Source organism: Vidua chalybeata, chromosome 1, assembly GCF_026979565.1.
Source record: "Vidua chalybeata isolate OUT-0048 chromosome 1, bVidCha1 merged haplotype, whole genome shotgun sequence".
NCBI lineage: Eukaryota > Metazoa > Chordata > Aves > Passeriformes > Viduidae > Vidua > Vidua chalybeata.
In genome coordinates, this window is record NC_071530.1 from 109,803,070 (window position 1) to 109,823,881 (window position 20,812).

General features: G+C 39.5%; 1 protein-coding gene across 6 annotated transcripts in view; it reads left to right on the plus strand.

Annotated features, from left to right (window-relative positions):
* The window catches only part of MEP1B (meprin A subunit beta), a 32,659-nt gene extending 18,516 nt beyond the window's left edge, over window positions 1–14,143 (plus strand). For 4 of the 6 annotated variants that reach the window (XM_053943581.1, XM_053943591.1, XM_053943609.1 and 1 more), the window contains 8 exons: window positions 738–956; window positions 4,038–4,190; window positions 4,951–5,166; window positions 8,068–8,535; window positions 10,039–10,221; window positions 10,672–10,939; window positions 12,591–12,792; window positions 13,761–14,143. In XM_053943581.1, the coding sequence (XP_053799556.1) occupies window positions 738–956; window positions 4,038–4,190; window positions 4,951–5,166; window positions 8,068–8,535; window positions 10,039–10,221; window positions 10,672–10,939; window positions 12,591–12,792; window positions 13,761–13,778 (1,727 nt within the window). In that variant the 3' untranslated portion in view covers window positions 13,779–14,143. The remainder of the gene's footprint in view (window positions 1–737; window positions 957–4,037; window positions 4,191–4,950; window positions 5,167–8,067; window positions 8,536–10,038; window positions 10,222–10,671; window positions 10,940–12,590; window positions 12,793–13,760) is intronic. The other 2 variants (XM_053943600.1, XM_053943626.1) reach the window with 2 other exon arrangements.
* Window positions 14,144–20,812: the final 6,669 nt, after the last annotated feature.

Sequence of the window (20,812 nt, forward strand, 5' to 3'; positions counted from 1 at the left end):
CTAACATAGATACACACAGAAGACTGAAAAACAGGATAATGATTAAATCTAATGCATTCTTATTTAGTCGTGATCAATAGTCAAGTGCATATGCAATTATATATTACAGAAAATTACTTAGACTCTGTTATTTGATTTCCATTACATTTTGCTGACTTTAGTGACAAGCTCCACTATTGTGAGACATTTGAAACTGCTGCAATTTTTTTACACTGACCAGAATAGTTACAGTATTTTGACTGATTTAAATTTTGACTCCCTATTGGGTAGTAAGCAACTCTTTTTTTTTGCTCATACTCCAGAATACATCTGTAAAGCTAAATTCTGGAAGTTTATCTGATGGCAACTCTAAATTGTTTTTTGTTGCCTAAAATGACTAGCAATTGAACATCAGAGACTACAGATTAGAAACAGTTGCAAATTGCAGTAATTTGAGTACTGAAACAGTCTCTCCACTCTTGGGTATCACAAGCCCATCAAAGTTTATAAGTAGTTCCACAGGAAATAGTTTTCTGGTAGCAAAAATTTTGCTTCATCCAACAGAAGTCATCAGCGGCTGAAAGAGGAAAGTAAATAGCCCTAGACTGGAAATAAAACTGTTTTACAGAGTCAGGACAAGTAAATTACTACAAAAAATATTTTGAGATGTGATGAATTCTCTGTCACTGCAAATCTTTACATTAAAATTCGATTCCCTTGAGCCACGGACAATCTTTCCTTTCAATTTTACCATTTAGGTAAAGGACATAATTTCAATAAATACAATGATAAAACATCAGACTTTCTGAATGTTCCCTATGACTACAATTCTGTGATGCACTACAGTAAGACTGCGTTCAGGAATGGAACCGAGCCCACCATCATCACCAACATACCAGACTTCACTGATGTCATAGGACAGCGAATGGATTTCAGTGAGTACGACCTCCAGAAACTGAACCGGCTGTACAACTGCAGTAAGTTTCTCCATTTATTTTATATTATTTGAAAGAATAATTTGAAAGAAATGAGGGTGATACATACATGCTGGACCCATCCAGACACAAGGGAAAGAGATACTAACATATTTAGAGAAGTGAATTGAGTTAAAAACACCAGAAATAATGGTACATCTAGAAATAACATCCCTCCTGCAGAAACGCTGATGAGTAGCAGAGGTTTCTGTGCAATTTTATCTGACCTTTAGTTAAAAACCAGCTTCGCTCAGCAGCTGACTTTTGCTCATCCCTTGGGTGGCTGTTTAAAATGTGTGCTTCTGCACAAAGCCTTTTGTTTTTTTCCCTGTATTATTCCACAGCTGATGCTCAGACGCTGCACAGAAATGAGCATCTTTGCTGTGGCTGCCATACCTATTCCACTTGCATGGAATCTGTGAGACAGATTCATGCCTATTCATATATACCCTATCCATGCAAATAGGGTAACAGATGCCATTCTGAATAAAATGCAAGCTTTCTGAATTTTCATGTTTAGCTTCAAACCTGGTCTCTTACAAAAGTGGTCAAAAGAGTGATTTTGCTGATGTGGGGTTTATTTTGCAAAGCTGAATGAAAGTAAGAGACAGAGAAATCTAGATAAGTCCATTATCAAATTGGAATATAATTCTGTAATTGTTGCTGCATTCAATGTGCCCTGGCACTCAGAAGAAAACTTTTACAATATCCCATGTAGTGAGTCCTGGGTTACAAGTTTTTTACAAATATTTTAAGCCTTATTATACAGATTCCCTAAACAATTATCAGACTGGTTTATTAAAATGATACAGTTTTTTGAGTGGAAAATTCTGATGAAAATATTTTTATTAATGTAGGTCTAATTTGAACACACACATGCAGCCTTAGCTTCTAGCACTCACTATACAATTAGGCATTATAAAAGTGCTTACAGCTAAGGATGTCTTTCACAGGGGATGGGGTCCTCCTTCCTCTTCATTAATCTTATCTATTTTCCATCATTCTCGTGCATTAAGGAAATATTTCATGCCATTTTAACTTTATTCTTAACCCATAGGCACATTCCCTAAATGAAAAAAAGCCCCAGTCCTGCTGAAATCAGTGATAAAACTTCCACCACCTTCAGTGCAATCAGGACCTGCCCTGCTCCCCAGTCTATCTCTTGGCTTCCTGTGATGTGTATAGTGTGGATGATATTTGCAGAGACATGAATATTGTCAGATCACCCACCTGTGCCAGGGAGGATGGTGCTTCACAGCTCCCAGCCCTCGTCCAGGCAAAAGATTACTTCATTTTGCTGAACATGATTTAAGGAAATGTTTAAGCTAAATTTCTGCTAGAGGCCCATGTGGACAGGAAATTGCATTAAAAATGTATATCTTCTTTCCTAAATTGAAGAAAACAACCCACAGCATAAGAAACACTGGCTGATAGTTTAGTGCTGCTCCAATCTGGAATTCATTGCTGTCTTTCAGGCCATATGATAAGAGTAGATTTTAGTCTGCTTTCCCCTTGGAGCATACTGCTTGACAGAACTGACCATGAGGTTTCCCTCAGCCTCTGGAAGTTAGGACTTGGCACTCATCCCCCCTGTATTTTCTTCTGAGTCCAGTCTTTAACTATATACCAAGCAAGGCTTTTGGTGCAGATGGAATTCACTCATTGCCCCTTCACCTGTTTCAGGAATGAATCTCAGAAATACATCATAATCTACTGAGTCTTGCTTTTCTGTCTTCCTGGCATTCAGGCCAACTCTCCATGCCAGCCAGCACTTTATACTTAAGGTCATTTGGTTACTTCCTTCCTGTTTGGCCAAATCAATTTCATGTTTTGTTTTGTATTTTGATTTCAAAGAGTTCTTTCACCTAATAATTCTCTATTTTTGCTTACCTTCTTTCTCCAGTAGTCACCATAACATATGCTGTGAAAGCCTTTTCTTAGTTTTTACAACATTGTACTGAATTGTATCTTAAAAAATATCTGCCATACACTTCTGACTACCTTGCAGCCTCTAGAGGGTTTTTAGCTTTCTGTGAGGACAGCACAAAATATCTCAGCAGTAGAACTGATTTGGCAGCAGTTCATACTTAAGTGCTTCCCAGAGCTGCAGCTTAAGTGAAGCATTTGGTATGTTATTGAGGTTGAGTTTTGTGGTACTCAAGGTCTTTTTGTTATGCAATGAAATCTTTAAACCTTTGAGCCACAATATATTATACATAGTTTAAAAAGTATTTCATTAACTTAGCTGTTTTCAAATCATGGCTGGTATTACACATGAGCTCAGACATGGTACGATGGGAAACAAAAATATGAACAGGGATAAACCTGGACTGTGCTATCTCTCACCTACCCAGAGTAGGCTTTAGACAGAGAAAATATTTCATATGGTGTTCTCCCTTTCATATTTAACTGCAGTCTTTATTAATCTAATTTCTCACTTGTTACATGAAAGATATTGTAAAATTTATATGACAAGAAATATCCACTGGTACCAAATATACCTTTGCCATTTTTTTTTTTGTTTGTTTATGTTTGTTCAGTTTTGTTTTGTGTTTTGGTTTTGGTTTGGTTTTGTTTTGTTTTTTTAATTCAATGTTTGGACAATCAAGGTTTGTTTATTCCAGTCAAATAGCTTCTGCTCTTCTATATTTCAAATGAAGCACTCCAGCTGATACATTAGTGAATTTGTGTCAGAATCTGTGGCCATGTGTGGACTGGCCCAAAGAAAGTAGAACAAAGAATGGGAAGTCTCAGAATCTTTTGACTCTAATATGAAGGTGTGTGGATTGGGTTGAAATTAGTACTCCTTTAATAAAAAAAGAACATGATATGATAATTAGCAGATGCCCTTCTGTGTTTGCTGAGGGCCCAGAGTGTTCCTGATGACATCTTATTAATGTCAGTGTTAATCACCAAGTGTTTTGAGTTCCTGTATATTGTATGTATGAATGCTGATCATATTTGATGCCACTGATCACTTGCTGTTTGCATTTAGTCTTTCTCTGCTCATGGTTTTGGACCTTCAGAATTAAAATGTGTTATGTAATAGAGATTCACTTTTTTTTTTTTTTTTAAATGTCATAGCCTTTTCCCTAAGTTTCATGGACACATGCAGTTTTGAACTTGAAAATATATGTGGCATGATTCAAAGTTCAGATGATAACAGTGACTGGCAGCGTTTGTCTCAGGTTCCAGCTGGGCCAAATACTGATCACACTAATATGGGAGAATGTAAAGGTACGAGAAAAAAGCTCTTATCTTTCTGGGAGGCGTTTTCTGCAGAGGCATGCGGGGTTCCTCCAAGCTTGGCCTTGTTATCTGTTTATTTTTTGACAAACTACAGTTTATTTTTTAACTAAGCAGCATAAATCTACATACCTAGGGACATCATGTGTCTTTCTGACATCATGTGATTTTCTGCTTATTTCAGAGGATCGAATGTCCTTATCTCTTTTGATCAGTTTTATTTTTTTTTTATCTTAGTGTCACATCCTGTCATGAGAGTTATATAAAGCATTGAACCTGTGATACAGGCACACCAAATAGATTGCTGCTTTTCTGAATAATTGCTCAATAAGTCCTTGGACGGGAGTAGGATTTTGAAATGTGTATTATCAGAGCTGAGGTGAAAAATTAATTGACAATCTAGCTAGATGTATCTCAACTTATCAGAATGGTCCAAGAGTTCAGGAGTTTAAATCAGTCCTCCAGAGTGTCAACTGTGAGTTACTGGCACTGGGTAAAGAGTAAAAACCCACAGTTTGGGTACAATTTGCTAGAGATAATGAAATTAGGACAAAAGCTGCAAAGATAATAGTTCTTTTGGAAAAGGTGAACAATTAACAGTCCTCAGTCAGAGATTTGTACAGGATCTCTCTAACTCTGACCTGATTGTATCTTTTGGAGTTACTACACTACAGCATTAAGAAACCCAGTACACCGGGAAAATTCTGTTTTCTCTCCCCTCTACCGCTCATTTCTCATTGACTTTTGGCAGATTCTGGCTACTTCATGCATTTTGACACCAGTGCTGGAGGAGAAGGTAGCACAGCTGTCCTGGAGAGCCGAATTCTGTATCCCAAGAGAGGTTTTCAGTGCTTACAATTCTATTTATATAACAGTGGTAATGAGAGTGACCAGCTGAATGTCTGGGTCAGGGAGTACACATCAGCCAATCCAAATGGCACTCTAAGATTCATCAAGGAGATAAAAGGTATGGAATAAAATTGCATTTTGTTTTAATATATCCTCAGTATTTTTCAAAGTACTGGGGAATATTATTGTAGCAAAGTCACTCATTTCCTAGTGCTGTTCTTTGGCTTCTTCTCCATCTATGTAATTGATTCGTTGCTGCTGAAATTATACCTGATGGATCCTCAGTCAGCTGCTTTCCTATAATATAATAAATTACCACAAATTTCAACTCTTGTATTATCAAGATAGTTTTCTCGCCAAACTAGCTACAATTCCATGAGCAATCATTTTAACTGTTCTAAAATTGCTGGTATCAATAGCAGCTGATGAAGTCAGAATATTAGAGTAAATTACAATTAATAAGAAAGTATAATAAAGAAATGGAAAGCATAAGTTCCCTGGAATATCTAAGATATAAGTTAAAAAAAGATAAATAAAATTTAAATTACTTAACTGAAATGTATGAGCAACAGATCATGATTTGAGTTGTAGTTTGAAGAAGATTAAATTCTTGGTTTTAAGAGCCTGTGGCCTACAGAATGATCAGTTGAGGTCAGCTAATGGACAAGAGCTCTTTAAACTAAAATTGCCAAAGTCACCTTGTGATTAAATTACTTACTCAAATACTTAACTATTATGTGGTCTCCATTTCACCTACACCAAGTTCAGAAGGATCTGAGCAAGTTCTTTTACTAAATAGGTATCATTTCTATCTCTTTTTATCCCTTTAGGCTCAGCTGCTGACAGTGCCTGTTTTTTTTTTCTTTTCTTCACCTCTATGGCTTCACCTTCTGTGCCCTCTGAGCTGACAGTCATCCTTAACGTAAGAGTTGCTAAGGCAGATGTAGACTTCGCATCAGTCTTAGTCCTCCAAACTCTTTCAAACCCTACTTTGATGCCAAGATTAATTTCTCCAGTGTGCAGCCTTCCTCACAAACACTCTTTTGTGTCTATTAGGCCCCATCTCCCATTCCTGCTTTCTCAAGTCCATAATTTCCTTTGAAGTCTCTGATCTCATAAGCGTGTCCAAAGAGGCACCCTATTTTGACAATCTGTGGCAAAACTTTTAGGAATGGTTCAAGACTACTTTTCCCCCAAGCTGTTTCACTTCTCTCAAGTGAGAAGTTACCCTCACCAATGCAGTCAATAACCTGGAAGTAACAGTGACACTACAGCCCCTTCCATCCATGGTCTGACACCCTGGCTGAGCTGCTCATGGGTTTGCCCTGAACTACGATGTTTGAGAGGCTTAGGGACAATCCCTGAACCCTTCCCACTGGTTTGTGGCAGCTGGGGATTTTTGAACTGCACATATTACGTGCAAAAATCCTTTAGCTTATGCAGTAGGCAATTTCATGGAAAACAGTAGGGTGCTTTTCTTCTTGTTTCTTGGTTAATTTTTTCCCTCCTAATTATAACAGTAATGAAAACTGTCAAGAAATTAAGACATATTTGAGATCCATTGTGTTGTGCTTTGGGTTGTTAGGAGAGTGATGCACGAGTTCTGTACCTGCTTTTTCAATAAATGCAGCTGCTCTTCTGTGCAGATGGACTAGCACATAAATTTAAAAAAGGGTGTTCTACTTTCATTGACCTCACAAGGCCCCTGTGCAGAGGTCTTTGCTTTTGTGTACACTGCTTTTGGAGTCAAGTGGAATTTGCTAGTACAGGCACTTTTGGATGCGGCATCAAACTTGCAGTAAGGTTCTATTGCACAAAGTAGGTTTTGCAAATGATTGGCTTTAATTTGACCTTAGTACCATTAATCATGTGATGGGTGAACAGTGCTTCTGCATAGGCAAGCTTCCAATGAGCTATTTAAAAATACAAAACCAAATGAATGAACCAGTCTTGCAGTTCTAGGTTCCCAGAATCCTCTGGAGCATTTTTTGTTGAGGCATGTTGTTGTTAAGTTATTTGAATATAACTTGTTCTGAATTTTTTTCTTTTTAACAATACAGATGAAACTCTTTTTGTGGATTTAATAATCACAACTCCTGGACTAATTTAATGAAATTTTGTTTAAAAATGTAAAAGAAAAAGCAGTTTAAAACCCATCAACAAGTGCTATTATGCATATTAATTCTTGTTGTATTGTGTTTTTATCTCTTTGTAACAGTCCTGTAATGGTTTGCCCCTTCACCCCCCATTGTCTCCCAATGGTTCCACCCTGAGCTTTCCCACCCTTCCCCCAGCTCCAATCTCCCTGAAAATGCTCAGTCACTCCCCTGTCCCCTCCCTGGTACCTTGTCCATCACTCAGCTCCTAATCCCACTCTCCCAAAATGTTCCACCTTGGGCATCGAGTGAGTGGACAAGGCCCAGGGGTCCCTCCCTTAAACTTTCCCCATTGGTTTGTGTGTCTGTCTGTCCTTTTGCCTTCCACTCCCAAAAATTCCCCCACTGGGTGGTGGGTGTCCCTTCCCCCTTGTCACTGCCCCGGTACTTAAGATGATTGTGAGAGCCTCGAGGCCACTTTTGGCTGTCGGGACATTGGCATTCAGAGTTCCCCGGAGCTTGCATTAAACCTGAGACTTTTTCCCTGGCCTTGAGTCAACTCCCTCATTCCCTCCTCGGACGCCGCCTCTCCTCCATACAAGGCAGACAGTGAAGCGCTCTGTCTTAGCCGCTCCCCGAATCTCCTCGAGAAACAGGGGAGTGTCCCCTGCTGCTGACCGTGCCTCCGCCGGGCAGGCGAAGCCAGGGAGCTTCAGGGTGGGCATGGCGGCAAATTCTGTTAAAATATTGTATTGAGCAAATATGATCTTGAACTGAAAAAGTAACATCTACAGAAGAAATATTCCATCACATCAGTGCCAGTGGAATTGAAAAATTCTTACACAGTGTTGGTATAGGGTCCACAGACCTGTGCAGTGTTTGACTGTGCTGCTGACTCAGAAATCTCTACCCTTGTTTTTCAGGTTCACCTGAGACCTACTGGCAGCTCCATCATGTTTCTTTGAATGTCACAAGTAAATTCCGGGTTGTGTTTCAAGGTGTGAGAGGAAGTGGCTTGTCAAATGGAGGCCTCTCTATTGATGACATCAACTTGTCAGAAACTCACTGTCCCCACCATGTCTGGCATATCAGAAATTTCACAAAGCTTCTCAACACGAGTCCAGCAGGGAAAGATGGGATAATATACAGCCCACCTTTTTACTCTAGTGAAGGATATGCTTTCCAGGTCAGCTTGTATGTAAATGGTACCATTGATAACCCATTTAATTTAGGAATATACTTGTCCTTGATTTCTGGAGCAAATGATGATCAGTTGAAATGGCCCTGTCCATGGCAACAAGGTACCATGATCCTGCTTGACCAGCATCCTGATATTCGTCAGCAGATGTCAAACCAAAGAAGTGTAACAACAGACCCTCTGAAGTTATCAGGTTAGTTAAAATCAAACATGTAAAACACAACCAAAAGACAAGGGGTCACATCTCCCCTTTGTGTAAATTAATGCATATTTTTTAGCTTCTGGAATGTTTCATTTGTTTGCAGCTACAATAATGTTGATCCATGGACAAGAAAAAAATTAAACCTATAAGCAAGTTAAGCTGGGACTCTGGATTTCAAAGTTGCATTTGCATAAGAAACAGGTGGATGATCTATTCCTAAAGTTTCTTTCATATGCTCTGTGAGGATACATATATTTCTGTTTTAATGAGAATGGAAGTTTTCCAGAAGTCATGATAATAAAAATACTGAAATAACAATACAGGTGGTTTATACCAGATAAAAGTGAAGCAACTATCAAACAAATCCCAGCCCTCCTTGTCAAAGGTACAGTGATGTCAGCACAAGCCTCCAGATGGACAAAGTACTGACTCATATTATGTAATCTGTACTTGTTCAAGATGTGAGAAGATAAGGGCTATTGCCCACAATAACTTGGAAATGTGGCAGTTGAGGTAAAAAGTAACTCTGAGAAATGATAGGAATCTCTACAGAGAGAGATATAAAACACCCACATTCAGCATTGGATAAAGTTTGGATTTAAGCCATAATGACTTTCTTCTTTTTGACAAAAGAAATCATCTCTGCTGCTGAATTAGTTTTCTGGACTTTCAGACTAGAAAGGAAGGAAGGCACAAAACCATTCAATTCATATTATTATTTTAAAACCAGTATGTTTTACATTGCATTTTCTGTGACACTGGCTCTACATGAAAACAAAGCGGGTAGTCAAGAAAGACTTAATGTTCTCTCTATAAATGAAAGACGAACCACACCATGTCCTCCACAGGTGTTTGTAAAAGCACATTTTTCTTGTGCTTTTGCTATTTCAGCCACAGTGCCCTTTTCCTTCTCTGACCCAGTATCTGTTTGCTCTCTGCTCCTTCTCCCTTGTTTATTCATATATTGCAAATAGTCCACGATTCCCAAGGGAAGCCTTGTAACACACATTTTTTTAACCAACCAGAGAGGTGTTGGAACAGGCAGATCTTTCTCCTTCTGTCAGATTCTTTCGTGGACAGTCAGGCTCAGCTTTGAGCTTTAGAACAGGGTTTGATGGAGCAGGCATCAGTGATCTGTGATCATTTAGGTTGCTCAAATATCTTGTGCCCCACATCTACTGCAGGAGATGCTCTCTTTTGAGAAGCACTGCATTAACTCATATTATAGATGATTTATGTGCTACTTATCTTCTTGACCACCTCACTTTAACAAACTAAAAAGAAAATACAACAGATTTTCAACTAGCTCTCCAATAACCTCACCTCCAGCAGGTTCTTTTCTCAGTACCTCAGGCTAAACCAAATCATTGAAGATCTCCGTTGCCTTGTGCCTCTCATCAGTGGGGAATCTCAGGCAACTGAGGTTTCTGCCGAGACACAAATCCAGAGCAGTCTCACATTCACATTCTTTTTATCTTATTTTTTTCCCCCCAGAATCCTCATCAAACTATATTTGGGATAGGCCAGATAAAGTAGGATCCAAAGCAACTTTTCCCAATGGAACTAAATACATGAGAGGCCCAGGAGTTGGAACAAGCACATTTTTAACTCATGAGAGACTTAGAAGCCGCAACTTTATCAAAGAAGATGGTATTTATATTCTTTTAACAATGGAAGGTATGTAAACACAGCTGATACTCTTTACAATGCAGCAAACAGTGTCAGATACCAAGTCACTAGTGCTGTAGTTATAAATACACGATGTACTTTGCACTTGAGCAGTATTTGAATTATGCCTGTGTCTAAAGTCAAATTGCATGTTTTAATAAATTTGTGAACAGGTACATACACTATATAATTCCTTTATCTCATGTGAAGGTGTATAAAACAATGCTAATCCTGTGCAAATTATTTTGAATATATTAATTTGAATAAAATGATCTGTTTCTGAAAAAATTCTAGAGGACATTTCCAAAATACATCATGCTCCTGAAAGGCAAAAAAACCTGTTTATCCATTATACCTTTGGAGAGGCTTATTGCTCTTTGTTATTAGAAATTTTCATTAGAATAAGAAGAAAAAAAGATGTGGAGCAAAGACCTTATTGTCTGTGGGTTCACCGTGCAGATATATCGCATCTCCTGTCAACTCAGCCGAGCACTCCAGCCCCTCTTGCTACGACTACAAGTGCCAGCGCCACCAAACCTGGCCCTAGCCTTGCTGCCACCACCAAGCCCCCCAGTGGCACTGAGACCACCACCACTCCATCCACCACCACCACCACAATGGGCAGCACCACCCAGCCCGGAGATCCAGAGGTTCCGGCTTTCTGCTCAGACAACCCCTGTGAAAATGACGGTGTCTGTGTCATGGTAAACAGAGCACCTGTGTGCAGGTAACTGCCTTTGTTCACTCTCAAATGCAGTTTTAGGATGAGTAATGAAAGTTTCTAACAAAATAAATCTTTGCTCCCAATGAAAGAAAATACAGACTAGCTGATTAAGGCAAGTATTTGCAACTGCTCCTGTGAGACCAAATTTATGGCCAATTTGGGCAACAAAGCTCCTAACCTCAGCATTTGATCATTTTGAGGTACTCTGCTTGACTTTCCTGTAAATTATATTTTAAATGTGTTTATTATTTTCTGTAATGTATTACTCCAAGTCTTTGTAATTCCCTGTAGCAAAATGTAGAAGAGTTGAATAAATGTAATTGAAAGAAAAGAGCATTTATAAAATTAGAGTAGATTTTCAATACTTATCATGTAGGAAGCAGTGTAGACATTATTTTAAAATTTGATTCAGATATATAATACAGTGCAAATTATGGCCATGAGTTACCAAAGTGTAGTCGCTTGCCTTTGAAACCAGCAGTGAAAGCTGAGGAATAAAAGATTGTTTGCCCTGCAAGAAGATTAATATCAACTTTTATTTAATTCTCTGTGGATGCATTTACGTAACCCACCTGCCTGATTAGCATTGTTCCAGCTCTCAAATAAGCTCTGAGACTGAAGACAGTAACCTTAGATGCTGTTCCAGGGCAGGTAGACTGGGGGAGTGCTGTGAGGAAAACATAAAGGCCAAGAGCCACAGGAGTCAGGATGACTCATTAAGTGTTATATATCCCCATTTAGAAACCTTTTAAAAAATAATTCTTGTGCAACTCATCAGAAGCAGGTCACAAATATGAGTAAATGTCAGGAAGTTGTTCCAAGAAGATAAAAATAAAAAATATGCTCAATGCTATGCCTCATTTCAAAATTATGGAAAGAGAACATTTATTTTCTGACATATCTGGACTCTTTGAAGCTTTAGTGCCTTTGCAACCTACTTTCTGTCCTATAGAAATGTGTGACCAGTAGTCAGTTTCCACCCCAATTTTCTGTTGGGAAATGGGTGGGAATGTGATACATCTGTTCAAGCTGAATCACCTGGAGTCTCCCCAGTGCACTGCAAACAGACTTGTTTGCAGGGCTGTGGTAGTCCTGAATAAATGGCTTAGACAGGAGCTAGAAAATCAATAAATAAGGAGTAACCAAGGTTAGAAAGATGGAGGTGAGTGTGCTGACTGTGGTGCTGGGTAAGGTGATGGAATCAAAGCCTGGAGGTTGTTTTCAGTCCTAAAACTGGATGGCTGGTGGGCTGTGAATTTCTTTTCTTACCTGCTTGTTGGGTGAGGGCAAAGACAGGTCTTACAAGTTCTTTAAATTTGAAAATTAAAAGAAGAGAGAAGCTCCATAGATCAACTGCAACCAAGCATTAAGAGGTCAAGAAGATCAAGAAGACATTTAGGATTTCTGGTAAAGGCTCTATCTGAAGGCACAACCTGTGAAACATCAGGAAGCTGAAAGAAACACATTTAGGTGTGTAAGGACAGTGGGCCACTCGGGCCACTCAAGACAACTTTAAAATAGATGTCCATTTTAAGATAACTTCATTATGCTTTAGGATATAGAAATTGCATCACAGATGTCATTTTTCTGAAGTAGACCTTTTCACACTTTTAATCTTTAAGCGATAGTACATGTTTGTTCTTTTGCTTTCTAGATGTCCAGCAGGTGACAACTGGTGGTACATGGGAGAAAAGTGTGAAAGGAAAGGCTCAACTCAAGAAAATATTGTAATAGCTGTTTCTTCAACCATAACTGTGTTTGTTGTAATGCTAATTGTCACCATCACAATTGCAGTGTGCCTTAAAAAGAAATACAAACAAAGAAAGGATAATAAGGAGAGTGTGACTCTAGAAGAAGTAAGTATCTTGCCTCTTTCAGCAAATATACAGACACACACACACACATATCTATATTCACTAAAAAGCAAACAATCAAATTAAGTAAGAAGTAAATGGGAAATTGTCACCTTTTTAAAGCCTAAAGACTACAGGTTAACAATTAAAGAGCTCCTTTAAGTGGCACTAATTTATCAAACACCAAAACCCCACTTAATTAAAAACCTGTTCTCCTCTTTCACCCCTCTCCACTTTGCCCCAGTGACAGCCTACATTGAGTGGGATAGTGTGAACAAAGGAGTTCATTTTCAATTTTTAATTAAACCATATTTTCTGCTCAGTAAACTTATATTTCATCTATTACTGCCTATTCTACTAAAGATCCCCCCCTAGATATGGTGCTAAAAAATGCATCCCAGGATGTCAAAACAAAAAGCAAATCTAAAAAATAATTTTCCACTTTCAAAGGCCATTTTTTATGCAAGGCATGAAGTAGCCATGGAAATATTAACTTAAGGAAAGGTTAAGAAGACATCAGGTTAAAACTGTCTAGATGACAGGATCAGAAATTCCATGTACTGGGTAGAAGCAGCATTTGGGCATGTTTTCACAGGAAATTTCATGCAGTCTGAGACACATGGACTCTAAATAGAGGCTTGTCTACTTAAAGGGCTTACTTAAGAGGCTTGTTGCAAGCGTGACATAGTATAGAGGGACTCACAGGGCACAGGAGAAATTTTGTAAACAAACTGAAGAGGAATATCCTTCCAGAAAGCAGAGTTCATTTTTAATTTTGTACTAATACTCTTTGTGTGATACCCCATTGAGTTGCAGTACCTCTGTGCAGTGTCAGATACTTGACACTGCTACTTTATGACTGTCCAATAAATAGTTTTGGTTTCTTTGCAAGTAATGCTCTTACATTATACACAAATTACCTGTCCCTATACACTTTTAAGATGTGTGTTTGGTTTTTTTTCCTCACTTAGACTAAAACATCTTTCTGAAGATAATGCAAACAAGCATCAAAGACACAAGATGAACATCACTGCAAAACCACAACTACGTCATCATTCTTTCTGTTCCTTTTATCTCAACCATCATGATAAAAGTTTGTAAAGTCTGGAAAATAATTCATCATCTGGATAAAACACTGCGCTAAAGTCAGTGGAGTGTCTGACAGTGCTGTGTATCATCATTCAATGGAGAAAAATGGAAATACATTGTATGGCATGGCTGCCTTGTCCTTCAAGTCTACCTAAACATGAAAAAAACATGAAAATGGCATCCTGAATTTCAGTCAACACAGGAAAGTCTAAGTTTGCTATATTATCATTGCATAGTTATCTATAATAAAGGGGAGCTGGACCTAGCAGTTCTCAGTCCTGCTGCAGCTGTCAGTCAGTAGTGTGAGAGTTTGTGAAGTGTGGGAGCGTCTGGTTCATTATGCTATTTGGTTGTGATCTACTCACCATAAAAGAAATAAAAAGTAATGAGGAAAGTAATAAATGAATCTTACAGACACACATTAACGAGGAAGTCACAGCAGAGATAATAATGAGGATCCAGAATGCTTCAGCCACTGATTGATGGTCCATTAGAGGAACTACTCAGGCAGAACCCTCAAGAATGTCAACCTGAACAATTATTAACTACTAGGAAAGGGAAAATATGATTAACATTAGTGTTGTGGAAAAGTTGAGGCTGCTTGAGATGTAGGCTATCAGAAAAGGCTTGTAGATTTATGTAAAAATTACTACGGGGTGTTTAGAGGAAGGATCAAAAGATCCAAAGAAAAGTGGGGGAAAATGAAGTCAGAAACTGGAGAGACCCACCTGCAAAAGAAAGCCAGATGCCAGTGGCCAGAGGAGACCACAGGTCTTAGGGCGCATGGATCTAGGTACCAGCACATTGAGGGACTTGCACAGAAGGGTCTGTGTGCCAGGAACAGGAGGGACCGTGGGCCACAGGGCTTGTGGATCTAAAGACCAGCAACTGGAGGGACTGGTATGTGTCTTTTGTATGTGTCTTGAAAGGTCCAGGTGCCAGCAGCAGCTGGAGGGATCAGGTTGTGTGTTGGTGTGTAAGAGGTCTAAGTGCTGGCAGCTGGAGAAATCTGTGTGTTAAAATTCCTTCAGTGAATTTAATCCTCTGTGTGTGTGTGTGTGTGTGAGTGTGTGTGTGTGGGCATAATTCACTAGCAAACTTCAAGCTGGACTAGCTGGTGAGTTGGAGGAAACATTTCCACATCTGGAGGACTCAAACATCACACTGCCCTATTTGCAAGCAGAAAGTGACTTGTATACTACTGCCAGAACTCCCAAGCATGGATATTTAACAAGTTTAGAGGCCGTGCTAACACTTAAGGGGACTGTGCATGTTTGAGTGTGTTTCTGGATGTGGAGAATGAGGGCACACATTTTTTTAACCAGAGAACCAGCATTCTGATTTCCTGGAGGGGAGGAAGAGGACAGGGCTGTGTGCCCTTCTCTGAGTTTGGGTAGCATTACAGAGGGATTGTGCAGCCCGTGTGGCTCTGTGTGTGTGTGCAGCAGCCTGAACCACCAGCCACTTCAGGGACCCCTGTGTGTGTGTCAGTGTGTCTTGGACACAACCTTGGTGCCAGCCCAACCTGGGAGCAGCAGCCAAATACTTAGGACTGGGATGCAGAGATCACCTGGGACCACAGCTGGCTGGACATGTTGGCTAGGGAGCTGGATCCTGGGTCTGGGAGATTCAGTGGCTTCCTTGAAGCCCTGACAAATAGAGCTACGATTCAGTAGGATTTAGAGAAATAAGTAAGCATGGAAATAAAAGGGCCAGAGGAAGCAAAAAGTCCCTCCCTGAGGACACTTAGCAGAGGGAGATGGCAGCCACCATGGGCACAAGTCATCACATTTGTGGTGTTTTGCAGGGGGGCTGCGAGAGACAGGAGTGCCTGTAATGGAAATGTCAGGTCACACCAGATGGTTGGTAGACTGGTATGTGAATGTGTTCACATTTAAAGGTCAGCAGCTACTTTGATTGCCCGGGATGGGTGTTAATGATTTTAACATTTGTCATGCAATTTACCCTAACTCTGGGCAAGAGCAGTTCAAATGGATGGAAATTTGATGAGGGAGCAAGTCTTCCTCTGAATGCTACTGCACAGCACAAAGCAACAAATGTGTATTCTTCTGTATCAACGCTATATATGTAGTCCTTCTCTGATTCATATTCTCTGAAATGTAGTTGTATTTAAAGCATTCATAGCTGGATTTATTAGCTTTTGTTGGAATCCAAAGATTCATGAAAACAGCCAGACAAAATTAACAAAGATTTGTCAGAGCTAACAAACATCCTGGATAGGAAAATACCCTACTATAGCTGTCTTAAAATAACTTTCCTATTTCCACATGTCTTCATCAGCAGTTTTCATGCAAATAATCCTCCAAATGCGCCTTCAATTAAGATATGCACATAGATTTACATGGAGTTAAGAAGACACAAATGAGACTGTTCATAAATTCAACCCTGGCTACAATCCTTAACATTATAAACCACAAGCATTTGATAATTTCAAATGTGAAGTACCAGATTTATGACAGTAGAGATCATTTATATTTTTAAAATCCAGATTACATGAGATACTAACCTGTACTTTCATCAGAAGAAGCATAAAACACAGAGCAGTATTACAATACAATTTCAATACATTGTGGAAGATACAAATTCCATAGGGAATATCCTGAAATGTTAAACTTTCATGGGAAAAAATCTTAAGCTTCTGCTTATTCATTTCAAACAGGAATGAATGAAGAGCATGATTTAAAACTGAATCTCCCAGTCAGTGAGTATGAACAATTCACTTCACTAGAGCCAAAAGAGAGCTTTTTTTAATGTCCTTAACTGACCTAAAAATACCCAAGAGGAGTAATTCTTTCCAATTTTACAATGCAGAATGAGATTCAATATTACACTTTATTGCTTATCACAAAAGTTATGTGACTAGCTCAAGTTCCTGAATAAATACATTTTTCTTAAAAAGCTCTAGCACAAATGACTTAATGATCTTAATTTTGGAGAGGTACATTTTACACATTTACAGATACTACGGACACTTATCCCAGGTCAGATACTGTATTGTCTGGTCAGAGAGCTATACATGGGCATGCAGCCTGGGTGCTTACTTTATTTTCCTGGAGCAAATTTATTCACAGAAAGTTTTACTAAAAATCTTTACTATAAAGGTCTCTATAAAATCACTGAGATCCTAATGTGATAGTAAACACCACCAGTGTTCAATCTGCACCAATCCATTTATCTTTCCTGTCCTCACACTGTAGTGATTCAGGTTGATTTGCAACAAGGATTTACTCTGCCCACATGCCTGCTCAGGCACATTCCACTCTCTACACACCATGACTAGTGTGAAAACCCTCTTACTGTGTTCTCACAATATGCAGTGCAGAGGTTTGGGCTGTGGACATTGACTCCTTGGGTTGCCTGCCCTGCTCCTGTTCCTCATTCAAGAGCATCTCTAGCAAAGACCCAGACCTAAGCGAATGTTTTCTTCTCTGCTCCTCTTTTTCTGGGCTCCAGACTTGCTGTAGAGCTGGACTCAGCAGAGTATGTGCACATTGTATCCAGAACTGTGTGCATGACTCATTCCCCATTGCTGAGTCTGTCAGGAGTCACAGCATGGGCTTAAAAATATACTAACTCCAATATTTAAGTCAGTGGCTCAGGTGTGGAATAATAAAGAAAGAAAAAAACCAAAACATGGGTCATCGTTCTGGGTACTTCTTGGTCTTTCTTCAAGAATCTCAGCACTTTTAATCCTACTACCTACTATCTATGCTAAACAGCATATGAAGCCTCCTGTTCCTGATACAGGCAAACCAACTCACTGCTATTTGCATCACACAGAGTAGCTCTGCTCAGTTTAGCTTTTGCACAAGTAGCAAATTACTGAGTCGTAATGTCTCAGTCTGGCTGGCACAACATTGTCTAAATGCAAAGAAGGGACTGATCCTAGACACCAGCCCTCCTATTTCAGCTGAGTGTGTCAGGTGTCTCGTTCCACCCACGCCAGGCAGACACGGTCCCAGGGTGAAGGGCAGGAGTCATGACTTGTCATTTTCTTTAGGTGCAATTCAGAACAGAGAAGTAGCTTTTTTCCTTTTTATTTTCTCCACAGGTCTCTTTATCCACTGATATTAGAGCTCAGGGCCTTTTCCTAAGACATAGATGCCATCAGCTGAACTACCTTTGACTTTGATAAATATGATCTTAATTCTCCTCTCGGAGTGCATTTTCAAGATATCTTTGGGGCTGGTAATACAGAGAGTTATGTCTCAAAAGGAGAAGATAACCAACAATTATTGCTTAGAGACTTTTGTAATACTGATGCAGTAATGGCAAAACACCTGTATTTTGCTCTGTGTTATGAAATTATGAAGAAATATATGGTGATGTGATTTTCCCACTTCCTTCAATGACATATATTCTAATTTATTGCAAAAGAAAACTCTAAAGTTGAGATTTAAGGATTTGTTTCATGCAAGAAGATTATGAAATTTTTCAGCAGGGAGATTCCCCATGATTGCTCTCCTTGTCTTCTTCCTCTTCTAAGTATCAACAGAAATAACTGGGACAAAAACAATGACCACAACTCAGACTGATTACTACTTACACCAGATACACTCTAACTGGTATCATAAAGGCTGCAGGCAAGTTTACACTGGAGTTCTTTTGCTCATAAATTACTAAACTTCTACTGGAGATGAAAAGTTCCATGCTTGATCTATGCCTTTGACTTCACCTACTGTGAAAACAAAATAGCATTGAAGAAGTTTAACTGGAATGTCAAGAACTTAAAAGAGCAAAACCTAACCTCATTGTTTCCCAAGGTTGCAATGCTTAATCCTACAATACATAAACATGGTCACTCTTCCAATGCAATACTCATGGGAAAAAAGACCTGTGTGCTCTATATGAGATTTGAATCTTATCTCTAAACCATTAGATGGAATACTTTGATGAACTTCTTAATGATAGCCTTTCTACTTCACTGTTACTAATATGTAACTAGAACCAGCCACCTTCTTCTGCTAGAGCTCTGCGTATGTGCACTTGCCCTTGATTTTTTATTTTAACTCCATCTGGATCTACAAAGTCTATGCTACAAAAACCCAGATCAAAACTTCCCAGAGGCACATCTCCCTCTTCATCTCTACTTTCCCCCCCACCCCCCGATACTTCATATCATGTTGTGAACACTTGGCTTTCACAGGCAGCTTTCACTCATGTAAATTATATTTGCTTGTTCAAAACAGAACATTATAAATTACATAAAAGTATCATTGCAACTCCTGTTTTGCTTGTTAAGAAAGCTATTAGTTTATTGAGTTTGGTAGCTATTAAGTTGTTTAATAAAATTTGTTTATTAACTGTGGAAGGAGTCTCTGTTGCTCCTTTGAAGACTCAGGTTTCATTCTGGCAGCTACTGTCATGCTTTCATCACCAGAAAAGATTTGTCAGTGTAAGCTGGAGGTAAGGAGAGAAAAAGAAAATTAAAGGGTTGCCTTGACCAAAAGAAAAATGACCATACTTAAGCCTTAACAGGTGCAGTTGGGAGGAATGGGAAAAGAAAAGCTGCTGGGATAACATAGTATGAATTTTCTTAAGGGGAAAAAGCTTTAAGGAAAAGAAAGAAACTTAAATTGAGATAGTGAATACCTGCTATGGGCCTCTGCATGATAGTCTGTCTACAGGCCGTGTCTCCCAAGCAGATTCCTCGTACACAGGAACCCACCCCCCGTTTGCTCTGCTTTTCACAGGTTGCTAGCTCACAGCAAGATCAATTGCCACTATGTGTGTCCTTTTTAAACTATTTCCATCAGCTTACAGCAATGCCTGTGTCTCTCAGAAGTGAGACCTCCAGCTGCCCAAATCCCAGGGTTGCAAAGCCTCTTTAGGCAGCTCTCTCCCTTGGGAAGGTCTGGGAAGCTGACAGCCAGGGAGATGCAGAGCTGGCATAGGCATCACACAGAATACACTTAGCCACTGGGAGCTGGAAGACTGAGGAAAAACCTGCAAATGTAACTCTTTCCATGGACAAAGCCAGTGGTAGTACCTTGCTGTGCCAGCTCTGCTGTGTCCCTGTGGAGGGCTCATCCCTGCATAAGCTGCAGCTGGGAGCAATAAATAAAAGTGGTTCTTACCTTGCAGGATTTGCTGGAGGAACTGGTGGAAACTGAATCTCAGTTTTACATAGACACTGAAGATTGTATTTTGTCCTATTCCCTTGGGAGGGAAGTCACGATTCCACATCCAATACCCCTTGCCAAGAAGCCAGTCTAGCTCATCCCAGCACCCTGCCCCACACTGGCTTCCCTGGCCCAAAAAGTCACATGGTGGGAGTGACTCCAAAGCAGTTTATCATCAAACCTCCCTCACTGGCAACAGCCTGTCCATGGAAGATTCGAAGAGCTCTGTTGGGCAACCACCTTTATCTCACGAGTGTATCTTGAGCTTTGGAAGAAATTTGAATTTCTGAGAAATACAGATAGCCACAGATGCATTCATTTTGAGTGCAGTCCCAGTAGCCTCTAAGACACTTTTGAAGTGAAATGTGGGGAAAGGAGAAAAAGAGGTTTATTTATTTTTTTTTCCCCGGAGATTCAAATGAAAAAACCACTCCACCCTCTGTGCTACGAAAGTAATAAAAATGCTTTTCTTTACTCCATAATAATACCTGGGTGCCTAGATCCAGCTGTGCTACTTGTTTTCCTAAGAGCAAGCCATCTGGGCTTCCACTTGCCTTGATTTATGCCCATACTAGACAAACTACTTCGCAGGTGTGTCACACTGCTCTCAGATTAGCTGTGGTCAGGCTCACTTGTGTATTTGCTTTCTCACTTATTTCCCACAGCACCTCAATGATCTGGAGGACTAGAATAGGCTGGATTAAAATAACTTTTTTTCTTTTCCATTCCACAAATATTCTTCAACTATAAAACACTTTCCTACTTCTTATTAGGTGTCATCAAAACCATTT